At 44.7% G+C, this 12763-nt stretch overlaps 2 protein-coding genes across 4 annotated transcripts in view; one reads left to right on the forward strand and one right to left on the reverse strand.

The window, feature by feature from the left end:
- Positions 1–6479, forward strand: part of SLC22A18 (solute carrier family 22 member 18) — a 144599-nt gene extending 138120 nt beyond the window's left edge. For both annotated transcript variants that reach the window (XM_061610169.1, XM_061610170.1), the window contains 2 exons: positions 1623–1743; positions 6012–6479. In XM_061610169.1, coding sequence (XP_061466153.1) covers positions 1623–1743; positions 6012–6199 — 309 coding nt within the window. In that variant the 3' untranslated portion in view covers positions 6200–6479. The remainder of the gene's footprint in view (positions 1–1622; positions 1744–6011) is intronic.
- Positions 6480–8316: 1837 nt separating this feature from the next.
- LOC133377015 (pleckstrin homology-like domain family A member 2) lies at positions 8317–12364 on the reverse strand. 2 transcript variants are annotated; one of them, XM_061610172.1, is made up of 2 exons: positions 11339–12364; positions 8317–8775 (listed from the first exon to the last, which is right to left on the reverse strand). In XM_061610172.1, the coding sequence occupies exon 1, from the start codon at positions 11823–11825 to the stop codon at positions 11394–11396; it is 432 nt and encodes a 143-aa protein (XP_061466156.1). In that variant the 5' UTR covers positions 11826–12364; the 3' UTR covers positions 8317–8775; positions 11339–11393. The 2 variants fall into 2 exon arrangements, with proteins under 2 accessions (XP_061466156.1, XP_061466155.1); XM_061610171.1 differs by having other exon boundaries at positions 8317–8778; positions 11339–12363.
- Positions 12365–12763: the final 399 nt, after the last annotated feature.

Here is a 12763-nt window from a genome sequence, read left to right on the forward strand (position 1 = left end):
GCCCTTGGGACTCTACACAGCCCTTCTCCAGCCACACCCCCTACTGGTCCTGCTTCACACCCTCCTTTAGTGTTTTTATGTGGCTGGACTGTGTCCTTGCACTCTGATGTATCTTGCATGTCTGGATGAAGGATAGAGAGGGATGTCTTACTGTGTATAGAAACTAGCTTACTGTGCAAAGGTAAAAATCATATTCATTGCTCTGCCCAGTTTTTACCTCACCCCCCCCACTGGCATGTGACACACACACACACACACACACATGGAAGGTTGCCCAGAAGGGAATGCAGCCCTCTGGCTGAAAAAGGTTCCCCACTCCTGATCTAGGAGAAAGGAGGAAGAGATCTTTCCAGGAGGAAAACTTTGACAATTTACTTTGCAGTCCACAATGCATTCACACTAGAGGGATCCTAATAAAATCAAATGTTGGCAGCCATCGTGGGAAATCCTAATCCATAACAGTAGCATAATGCCATCATCAGGACCATTTAACCATCATGAGGTGGGAAACTAGCTTTCCAGTTTCACAAAACGTTCAAATTGCCTTGCAATGTCTGTCAGAGGTTTCACCCACTTAAGGTGGTGATTCTGAAGCTGTTTGTGGATTAATTAAGTGAACTTGTATCAAGTGTTTTTAAAAAATAAGGTTCGCCAAAGCATCCTGGAACAAAGAAAGAATAGCCACTCTCCTTTTCAACATCAAAACGCCTACTGTTATTTTGATGTGACTTTGGCACTAGGGTTGGAGGTCAAATCTGATTCAGTTGCATTTAATGCCAAATCTATCAAATTCACGCTTTCCAAAACAATATGAGTCGAAATACTGCCATCCTTTGAAATTTGTATACATCTAAATTTTGTGATGCAGTTTTCCAACCAAAGAATGCTTACAAAAATGCATATATTAGAAATAAGTGTGCATAAAAATGAATATCTTAGTGAAAATAACATTCAAAATGCATTGTATTAGGAGAAATTGCTTGCAAAAATGGGTGCATTAGTCAAAACTGCATAGAAAAATGTCAAGAGAAATTTGCACAAAAATGCTGAAGAATTTTCATGAAGATTTAAAAAATTGCAAATTGCTGCAGAAATATGGAGAACTAAATTTAATATTGGAAAAATGAGAATCTGAGAGAACCAAAATTGTCAGATCCTGCCATTCCTATCTGGCACTAATCAGAACACACAGGTCCTTTTAACAAAAACCAAATTATAAACTACCTAAGTGACCCAAAAAATCCACTAAACAATTCTATAGTCAAATTCAAGTCAGTGGTTGCTTGTTCCAGATTAATGGAACCCAATGGACATCTCATATTGAATAAATAAGGCTCCATCCTAAGAGCAGTTGCCTTTCAGCTCTTTGAGAAACCTGTCACTTCTCATCAGCCAAAAGTGACTGGTTGCAGTTAGAGTGGAGCAGAGCAACTCCTCTGTATTGGTAAGTATGGGCTCTATGGGCCTTGTCACACTCGTGAGAGTTGAGAATCTGTCTTGTAATGCTTTTCTTTATGGAAGTTAACAAAAAAAAGCCTTCTTGGATACTAATTTTCCCCCTTGCTTTGTTATATTAAAAAACTGGCATCCTACAGGCTTTGCTGCTTTGTTTCATCTCCTAGGCCCTGATGACCAACGTGTTTCATTACTGCATCATTGTGCCCCCCATGGTATTCTCCTTCAGTACTGTAGGCATCATTACTGACATCGTCCTGACCAAGTCTGTCCCTGCTTCAGACACTGGTAAGACTGGTTCCCGCAGTGGATTTTCTTCTCCCTCTTTTTTATGAAACCTGTTGGATGCGACACTTGATTTTGGTTCACTGCTCTGAAAAGCTGTGAGTTGGCAAATGTGTGTCTCATACTCTGCCAGAGAACCCAGCAGGAAGAGTGCCAAGTTCTAAAGTCCCTGCACATCTCACATTAATTTGCTTTAGAACAAAGATTAGCCTTATGTGGGACTTGCCTATCTGCCAAGCCAGTGAATACTAGTTAGAATCAGTAGGGCTGGAAGTTACAAGGATGCCTGCAAGGAAGTCAGTGACCCATATTATTTAATGAGCCGGTTGCAAACGTAAGCCATAGAATCTTACAGGGCTTCCCAAGATGAATATTCTTTGGAAGGGCCTGTGCAGTTGCTCTCTGCTTGGAGATAAGACCAAGGTATTATGTGGCCTCATATCACACAAGCACCTTGGGACAATCTCTTGGCTCACTGCCAAGCAGCATTCATGGATAGCTGTGATTTGTGTGAATTGGCACTTCCACATCAGGGCTATGTGAATGGCCACCAAGACAATATGCATGATGGCAGCAGCCCTAGATATGGAAGCATCCATTCACCCAAACTGCAGCTCTGCACAAGTGGAGCCCAGCAGTGTTTCCCACGCACTCTCAAGACACTTGCTCAAGGACCACTGCAAAGGATGAATGAAGGCCATAGACACTGGGGAGTTTTTGTAATGCTTCACTCTTCTGAAGAGTCTATAATGTGAATGCACAAACTGTGCCTGGTGCTTAACAGTGTTCTTGGCTGCAGCTTAGCGGACCCAATATTTCTGTCCCTTGGAACTGTCACTTTACTTAAAGTGGAGACAAACAATAGTGTTTTTTTCTGAGAGTTGAAGGTGGTTTGAAAAAGGGATTACCACTCATCACTTTCACCTCTGGAAAAGAGGTTTCGCAGGTTTTCATACTAACTAAAAATCCTGCCAAACCTGTTTGATTGGAGAATCGAAGAAATATGTATGGGAAGCAAAGACTCTCTCAAGTCACTTACAACTTGCATTTGCTGGGGAGATGCTTAAGACTAAGATTGGGAAGACCCACGTTCAAATCTCCACTTAGCCATGCAATTCACTTTGGGCCAATCACTCTCCCTCAGCCTATCCTAACTTTGTAGGATTGTCGTCTTAACTTCATAGGATAAAAGGACATGAGGAGAAGAAACCATGTACAGCACCTCAACCTCTTGGGTGGGATATTAGTCATAATTGCTTTGCCTGTTTACACTGAGATGCAATGACTGGCCCAAGATCTCCCAGGGAGCTTTATGGCTGAGTGGGGATTTGAACCCTGGCCTCCCAGGTCCCAGTCTATCACTCCTACCACAAGACCACACTGGCTCTTTGTGTTTTTAAAACACAGCCAAAATGAAGTTTGGGGTTGCTAGGCCAATAGGAGTGATGGTCTGGACATCCTCAACCCTGGATGCAATCCTACCCATTTGAAATGAATAAATTGAGGGGAAAGGTTTAAAAGCGGCAGCTGGCACTAATTCAGGCGTCTTCTCAAAAGAGCTTTTGTAAGGGAAATGGAGCCTGCTCTGCTTGCTTCCTGAGCCCAGAGGGCAGCCTCAGTCACATATGAAAGCTACCTCAGTGGCCTCAGCCCAAGCCTAATTTGAATAATTATTAAGTCTCATTACAGAAGGGTTTGCCAGTGTCTACTTGAGAGCAACAAAGTATTGGTAATATGGCTTAAGAGCGAAGTTCATTGGGAAGAGTGTACTGTGACCACAAGTGAATGAATGAGTGTGTGCTGCAAATAAGGACCCGTGGTTTGTATTTCCATTGAAGCAGATGCGTGTACTAGAATAATAGGGGCATGTAGTAGATCAGGACCGGGTTACTGGCAGAGACATGTCTGGCATCTGTGCTATACTTAACAAGGGATGTTTTGGGTCTGAACTAGGGTTGCCAGGCTCAGGGCCTGAGAATGATTCTGTATCTTTAAGAGAAGAGAAAATTCAGCCAAGTGCAGGTTTTCTTGCAACACTGTAATGGAAAAAACCACAAGGTGAAATTCTCCCTCCCCCCTGCACAACTTTTAAAGATACAGAAGACTCTTGGAGGCTGGGCCTGGCAACCAAGAGGTCTTCTGTATCTTTAAAAGTTGTGCAGGGGAAGGGAGAATTTCACCTTGTGGTTTTTTCCATTAAAGTGTTGCAAGAAAACCTGCACTTGGCTGAATTTTTTTCATTTTCATTTCATTTATTTCATTTTTAAACCACCCATAGCGAATAGCTCTCTGGGCGGTGAACAAAACAAGATTAAAATACAATATTACAATAAAAATTTTCTCTTCTCTTAAAGATATAGAATCATTCTCAGGCTCTGAGCCTGGCAACCTTAGTCTGAACTGAAGCCTGTAGCAATCATGAACTTAAGGGGGACAGCTTGAGTATTCCAATAGGAAAACTGTATGTTTCAGCCGTGAAAATAAGTTGTCAATACTATAAGGTGGGAGGAGCTGGGCTTCAAAGTTGTACTTTAGGGGCAGCATATATCACTGGGGAAAATGTAAAGTGTTTAGAGTGCTTGTATTAAAGCCATTTCTAGCAATTACTGCAGTGTGGGTGACTCCCAAAGTAACACAGCTATTAAGAGTGCTTCAACACCCATTTCTGGTCATGGGTGGAAGTGCACTTTATCTGACCCACACATAGATTTACTTATAGAAATCTCCCTGCTTTGCAACCATACATTGTCAGCTGAAATCTTTTCATTAATGGCTTTTAAATATATATATTTAAAGAAACTGGTCTTTTTGACAAATTCTTCATCAACTGCAGTTATTTCATTCATCGCTTTTCTCATTAAACTGAGTTTTTCCATTTGGGAGAACTGCCAGATAACTTTAGGAGGATAATAAGGTGCTCTTTCAGGAGGAGGATGCCTATCTTGGGTGGCCAGGTGTAAAAGAGAACAGAGCTTCTGCACCTTTATAGTGTAGAAGAGGGAAATTCAGGAAGTGTAACTTGTCATGCCAGCTGCACCTTTTCATGCAAGCTACACTTGCTAAAATTTCCTCTTCTACACTGTTAAAGGTACAGAAGCTCTGTCCTGTTTTACACCTGTTTACCCAGCCAGTACAGGTGCAGGAGCCTTCACATCTTTTTCACCTGGCCCCGCTGTGCCAATCACCTTGGAATGTGCTCAAGTTAGGTGAAGAGCTCATCACTTGCCAGAACAATCTCTTCTCCAGCCGCTCATCATATTCCGCCTATATGTCAGCCATCTACAGACTCAACATCTCTCAGGTTACTATTTCTCCTATCCCACCATTTCTGTTGCTTCACCAGCTGCCTCCATCAGTCTGTAGGGTAACTGTATTTCCCCAGGCATTGGCTACCACTATATCCTCCCCTTCAGTGTTCAGAGCAAACTATTTGGGGATTAGAGTCTAGGTGGGCTGAGTTCCAAATGAAGGCCAGTTGTTACCATCCACAGGTGGAATAGAGGGCAGAGCTCCTGTGCCTTTAATGGCTGTGCAGAATAGGGAATTGCAGTAGGTGCATATCAATAGAACAGAATTAAACATGTGATATTGTTGGTCTGGTTTGCATATCATGCTAAGCCAATCCGCCAATCTGTGAACACCTGGGAACAAGATAGTAGCCACTTTTTTCCTCCCTGGTCATTTTGCTGCTGCATCATGCTGAGCTAAGCCAGGATTTGACTTTGTTGTCCAAATCTGGTCTTGTGATCTACTGCTCTCTGGATTAACCACAAGCTGTAAACCAAGAACAAACCTTGGTTATAGTTCTTGGTTAGTCTGGAGAGGTTCAGATGGCATGCTAAGCCAAACCATGGCTTAGCTCAACATAGTGCAGCAGCAAACCAAGTGGGGAGGAAGTGGCTGCGATCTCCTGCCTGGGAGCCCACATACTCACACATTTCTGCTAAAGCCATAGTTCAGCCTAGTGTGACATGCGAACCAGGCCAATGAGATTTACTAGTGCTTCATTTTGGCTCACCCGCATCCATCCCTTGTAATGCTGGAAATGTACTGTGTTTGAAAACTGACTACCTTCCATGTATTATTTCAATTGCAGAGTTGTGTTAATAGTGTGAAATCAGATTTATTATCTCCCAGCTTTACAATGTTTAGGACTGGGGCATAAATTCCTGATTGCAGAAATGCTTAAGACACAGATTGGTCTAATACATTGGCACTGGAATAGATACTAACATTAATTTTGACGTATCACATTACCATTTCTTTCATAGGTGCCATGCTGGGAATAAGTTCATCAGTTTCACCACTGACAAGAACAATAGGCCCAACAATTGGAGGATTTTTATACAGAAGATTCGGGGTCTCGTCCTTTGGTTATTTACAGCTGATGGTTAATATACCTCTGTTTTTCTATCTCCTGAGGAAAAGGTTCCCTCAGAAAGAAGGGAAAGTTCAGTAATGAATTCCATTGAGAAGATGTGTCGTAACTCTGTTTTAGAACTTTTAATTGCCCTATCTGACAAGAAGTAAACTAGTTTAAACCAGCTCCTTTGCACACTGCAATGTACTGTAGTTATGATTGGGTAACTGTTGATGTTGGATCTGTTTGCAAAGCCTAAAAGGTTTTACAAACATTCCGCACCATTGATTGTAATCTCTGGGGATCTAAGGTTCTGCAGATAAAGTGTTCATTCTTTAGAAAGCACATGTGTTTCTGCCAGTCTCAATTGTAAAAAAAAGCCTAGTTTGAAATACTGTGTGCATTTTATTTATTACACAAGTTCAAGATGGATGAATTCAAGGAAGAGAAACAGCAGATCACAAATCTTTGCCTATCCACATAACTGTAGGACACATTGTTTTGGTTTTGATGTTTGCTGCCCTGTGCTCCTTTGGAGGAAGGTGCAGGATAGAAATTTAAATCATTATCATCACCATCATCTCATAGCCACAGGAAAGTCAGCCCATGACAACCTCTAACTATGCTGGCTTGTAATATGCTGAAGATTGTCTGAATGTTACTCCCCCCATGCACAGAGTTCAGTGTGGCTCAGCTTTTGTCATGCCAACATAAATGTGGTATTGTGGTGGCATGTCAAAAAAAGAATCCAGCACATCATGGTGGTGGTAGCAATGGCATGCACACAGGCTGACTTGTCCTACAGCTTCTATAAGCTGAAATGGCTCATCTGAAGAGACTGTTTCATCTCTGCAGGTACTGAAGAACCTCTTTATGGGATCATCTTAAAAGCACTGGGCCTGAAAGTGAAAGGTTTGTTTTCTCTTGAAGAGCAAGATTTTCTTGCTGTTTGACACAAAGTTCATTCTATCTAATACCCAGCTTGCAAGTGTAGTTAAGGGCATTTGAGGACCCAGTTCTGTTGATCAGACCCAAGCAATGTGTGCTGATGTGGGGCCTGTAGTGGAAAACAGCTGGAGGCCACCAGATTGGGGAAGGCTGACTTAGAATTTATGATGTGTTCAAAGTACTTCATACACCATAATCCAGTCCTTCAAATGACAGTAGGGCAGGCGTTATTTTTAGTGATGAGTTGACACAGTGGAGCATGCTCCACAAATATTTTCTTTCCCCACGAAATGTGTCCCAGTGGTGCAAAAGGTGGCTGTTTGTGTGGCCAAAGAAACATTCAGCACTCCTTCTTCATCACTGGGCATTGTACCTGTGCTCCAGAGTGATGCTTCCCACAGGCCTGATCCACTGCTGTTTGGATGTTTCAAACTGCTGTTCTTCCTAGCAACACTGCTAGTGTGTACTGTAGCCAAAATATATCCAAAAAATATAGCACCAACCAATCAGGGCTGCTAACACCTGGAAACTAGTAGGGAAAAGGTAACCTTCTAGGAAGGTTTCAGTCCCCCACTAAAAACGCTTGGTGGAGAACATTCTGTTCTATCCTAGCGGCTAATGGATCAGGCAGGAAAACTGCACTCATCCTCCAGCTAAGGATACCCCTCCATTGTTGCCCTCTGCCCTTGTATATGCTCTTGGTATGTGATTTCATTAATGGCTCAAAAAGGAAGTTGCTCAGGTCGGGCTGAGAAACTTAGTTCTCCATGTCAGTGAGGAGGTACTACCTTCCATCACAGTATGTGGCTTAGCTGAGCTAAGTAATCAGGAGATCTTGAAAAGCAGCCACCTTAATGCATTATACTGGTTCTCTGCTTTGGAACGCTATAGTCTGGACTAAGTAAGTTGACCTATTTTACAGATGGGATGGGAGGAGGGAGAGCCTTGGCTTGGATAGCCTTTTCTTCTCTTACAAAATGATGATCCTAAGCCACCATCTGAGAAAGTGTACTGTGAATCAACCACTGGCTTGGCCCAATAAGGCTGCTGCTCTTAAGACAGGTAAATGGGGCCACACCCATGCATATTTAGTGTATCCTTGGCAAGGCTGAGCCCCACACTTTACACCTACAGATTTTGACTCCTAAACACACCCAACCAAAATGTTGCTAATAGAAAGGCTCTCCTTGGGAGTACCCCATTATCGGGTTAGAAGCAGGAAGTGTCATTTCTACTTCAACTAATAAAGAAAAACTTCACCAGAGAAATGTAGTAATAAAAAAAGCATTTAATTTGGAATGGACACATTTAAATGACAGAAGCAATTTTAAGACAAACGTGCTTAAGGATATGTATCAAAATAAATACAAATACAGATATTACAAATAATTTAAATTGGTTTTGCATCAGCAGGTATTGCATATTCTTTGCATCTCATAAATAGAAAAAATCCCCAACATTTTGCAAAGCTACTAGGCATCCTGCACATGCAGCCATACTTTGCCTTGTCTTTTCTTCAATAATAATAATAATAACAATAATAATAATAAAGTCTTTGGTTTGTAAATGCCTCTGAGGGAACAGGTTGGCCTTTTTGCTCAGCCACCTCATTAGACCTGGAAGAAACCAGGTATTTCTAGCATCCTTCTTTGCTTTCCTTCATTGGTGTCCTCCTGTTCTGGTTCAGTCCAAGAGAACTGAACATGTTTGTTATCCAGAGGTACAGTCTGCTGAAAGCAAGAGAAAAGCAAATTATTAGTTATGCAACAGGGCCAGCAAGCTAGGACAAAAAAAGTGGCTAAAGAACAGCAAGACTCCCCCCTTTTAAAACTTCAGTCTGATTACAAGAAGATCGTATGAAGCAGCAGCTAACAGGGTCATCCTATTCTGGGGCATTGGTGCCCCAGTAAACAACATCAGACTTAAATGTCATAGCTCGGGACTTTAGTAATTCTGCAAGTTTACTTGCAGCACAGTCCTAATCATGTATACTCCGAAGAAAAGTCCTACTGAATTCCATGGGGCTTATTCCCAGGTAAGTGAGATTAGGACTGCAGCTTGAATATCCCACTGAGGTCAAGGCAACCTACTCCCAAATTTGCACAGAACATGGCCCATCTAGCTCAGTACGATCAACACTGATTATTAGCAACAGCTTTCCAGCATTCAGACAGGAGTCATTTCCATTCTTATTGGTAATGCTGGGGACTGAACCTGGGAGCATTTGTATGGATGCAGTGGCTTGATCACTGAGCTACAGCCCTTTCCCACAACCTAAGGCGCAGGTAGGCAGTCAGGGGCCTCTGGACTGCACTTGGCCCTCAAGGACCTTTCCCTGCAACCTGCCAGAAATCCTCCCCTTATCCTCAGCAAGACTGACTTTCATGCTGTGTGTTGCAATAATCTCCCCAATTTACTCTTCAGCTGTGAGCCTAAGACTGTTGGAAGGGGGTGCCACAGAATCAGTGCAACACGTCAAGTTAAATCAGTAAGAATCTGGTGGCGCCTTACCACATTTATTATGTTAGCCTTTGCCAGCCTGGTGCCCTGCAGATGTTGTTGGACTACAGCTCCCATCAGCCCCAGCCAGCACTGTGCTGATGGGACTTGTAGTCCAACAACATCTGCAGGGCATCAGGCTAGCTAAGGGTGTATTATGGCATAAGCTTAGCAATGATTTTTTAGTGCGCAGCTCCTACACCCTACCCTCCTGCAAACATCCAATCCTGCCTAGGTATATTGTAATAACCTAATTGGCTAAATCAGGGGTGGGAACCATGGTGCCCTCCAGGCTACAGCTCCCTCCATCCCTGACCATTGGCCACGCAGGCTGGGGCTGATGGGAGTTGGAGTCCAAACAACAACATCTAGAAGGCCACAGATTCCCAATCCTTAGGCTAATAAATGTTAAATTAAAATAATCCTGGAATTCCAAGGCACATTTATTTAAACAGTTCATCTCTCTTAACACCGGATCCTAACAGCCCTTTTTTAAAACTTGGAAGTGGATGCAAATCACCATTTTAAAATTAAAACAAATAAAACAGTTCCTGCCTGGAATATGGGTGTGCTTAATCAGCACACAGGGCACACACAAAAATCTTGGTTTGTAAGTTTCTTAAGAGCAGCCCCTGCCATGCATGGATGTCACCCTCACTTTAGCCATTTATTCTGCATTAGCCTTAATGATGCCAGACAGGGCAATTATTTGAGGAGTGCATAGCCTAGGGAGGCTTCCAGAGTCACCTCTCCTTTATTACTCCTTAAATAACACCAGTCAAATTTCAGGAAAAATCTGATTGAAGAAGCTACTTTTTTTTTTTAACAAACTGTCTGGCACTACTGCAGTTTCAGAATTCTACTTCCTATGCCTGTTTCCTGTCCCTTCCATCACAAACAGGTTTACTTGGAAGCAATTTCAGTTTGTGAATCTATTTCAGCTAAACTGATTTCCAGGCAATTATGCTTAGGATTGTGATCTGTGTCCCGCAATCTTAAATCTTTTAAAACATTTATGTCCACAATTCCTAGATTAGCTGTGCTCAAGTATTTCAATTTAATGACTAGTCCATCCCAATTTAATCTAATGGAACTTAAAACCGTTGAAAGCAGGCGTTGCAGTTTAGTTTGTTGGTTACATCCTCACATTTAAAGCGCATGGCTTCCTGCAAAGAACCCTGGGAACTGTAGTTTGGCTGCTGGGAATTGTAGGTCTGTAATGGGTAAAGTACAATAGGTGGGTTTCTTTGCAGGAAGACATGTGTTTTAAATGTATGATGTGGATGTGACAATTGTTCACCAGTTTCCTTCCTTCCTTCCTTGCTAAATTATTCCTCGTTAGCCAATATAAATTGAATACGAGAGAGAGAAAGAGAGCGGGAATGTGTGTTATTCAGCAGCAAAGCCATCACCGTTCTAGTCCAGGGGCAAACGAAGATTCTAGGGCAAAGCTTTGCAGCCCATACAGAAGCTGCACAACAGATTCCATTGCCTCCCCTCCCTTACCACGTGAGAAACCCTGCACGGGGGAGAGCGGGAAGGCCACTAAACCGCATACAACTTTACAAAAGTTGCGATCCGTGCATCCTAGTGCAAGCAACAGTAGTTCAAACGTCGCATGCATTAAGCAAAACGCCTTAACGATTTTTAGTCGGCTCGGCGGATCAATGAGGACAGATGGAAGGAGCCGGGGGTGGGGAGAGGTTAGGGCTACAGTATTGGGAAAAGGGCTAAAGATAAAGAGTAGAAATGGGGCCAAATGATCTCTCCCCCGCCTGCTCCCTCACACACCTTTGGTAGGTTAGGGCCGGGCCGGGCCGCCGGCGGGATTCCGGGGCGGCGTGGGTCAGGGGGCCCGGGCGAGGCGCCTGTCGCGGGTGGTGGCGGCCGCCTGCTCGGCGGCCTCCTGCCGGCTCTTGAAGTCCTGGATGGCGCGCTTGTTCTGGAAGTCGATGAGGGCCATGGTGATGGAGGCGTTCCAGCAGCTCTCGCCCGGGCACCGAAAGTCGATCTCCTTGCGGTCCGTCGTGACGACGGTGAAGTAGACGTACTTGCCGGTCCGCTCCACGCAGTCCACCTTCTGGATGGAGCCGAAGCGCAGCTCCTTGGCGCGGGCCTTGCCGCCGCCGCCCTCGGGCGAGAAGAGGCTCAGGCTGTCCTTGCTCAGCACTACCAGCTTCTTCTTCCACAGCTGGAAGAGGCTGTCGCTCCGCTTCTCCAGCTCGCCCTCGCGGATCACCTCCGACGCCGCCACGGGTGCCGCCACCGGCCCCTTCATCCTGCAGCTGCCCGGCCGACGCTCGCTGCCCGCTAACGCTGCTTCCGGAGCCTCCGCAGCGCCACGCCCGGCTGGGGGATGAGCCAAGGCCAAGACGACGCTCGCCTTCCTTCCACCCGGGGTCTCTCGCCTCGCCCGCTCGCCCGCCCGCTCTGCGATGCGCCGCCGCTGTTAGGAATACTGTGCGGTCTTACGGGCGAAGAGCCGGATGGGCCCTATTTATGGCTCTGGAGCCGACCCAGGCCCCGCCCTGCCAGTCCCACCTCTGCCGTCTCTCGGTGAGACAAGCCTGAATGACTTTGGTGCTTCTTCCTGCCGCCCACTCGCTCGTTCCGTCCTTAACACACCCCGCTGCCACCCTTTCCCAGTTCAGTTCTGCGGCCTCCCAACGGAAGTTGATTGATCAGCCCACTTTCAAGGCCAGGAGGAGCCTCGCACCGACGGTTGCTAAACAGACCTTCTTTGCCTTTCTCTTCTTCGCTTTTCCTTCCCTATCTAATGAAGACTTCGCCTTTCTTCTGTTGATTCCCTCTTTCTCCCCGCTCCAACCCGGCTCCCGCTCCATTAAAGCTTTTTAGGAGGGCTCCTTTTGCATCCGTTTGCGATACCTAAATCGGGCGGACAGAAGGTAGATCAGGATCTACTGGTACGATCCCTTAAGTGATTTGCAGTAGATCGCAAGGATTTCTGACTCCCAGTTCTTTCACAATAGCAGCAACAAAAGCCAAAGGCTTCCCCTCACCCACACACGTTAAAATTAGACTGCTGAGATTAAGTTTGGGGGTGGGTGGGGGTGAGAACCAGGAGTGTGTTTTGTGCCTGGCAGGGCTATGAGCTCAGTTCTGGAAGTGAATGCAAATTCCTGGGCTGAGCATGTGCCCAGAGGCACCCTCTTTTTTTGGCCACTGTTTTGCATTTGGCTGTGCTTGTGGCTCTCA

This window comes from Rhineura floridana, chromosome 2, assembly GCF_030035675.1.
Source record: "Rhineura floridana isolate rRhiFlo1 chromosome 2, rRhiFlo1.hap2, whole genome shotgun sequence".
Taxonomy (NCBI): domain Eukaryota; kingdom Metazoa; phylum Chordata; class Lepidosauria; order Squamata; family Rhineuridae; genus Rhineura; species Rhineura floridana.

What these genes read in the sequence shown, in the direction of transcription:
- LOC133377015 (XM_061610172.1), bottom strand. Translation starts at nt 11,825, where the DNA reads ATGAAGGGGCCGGTGGCGGCACCCGTGGCGGCGTCGGAGGTGATCCGC.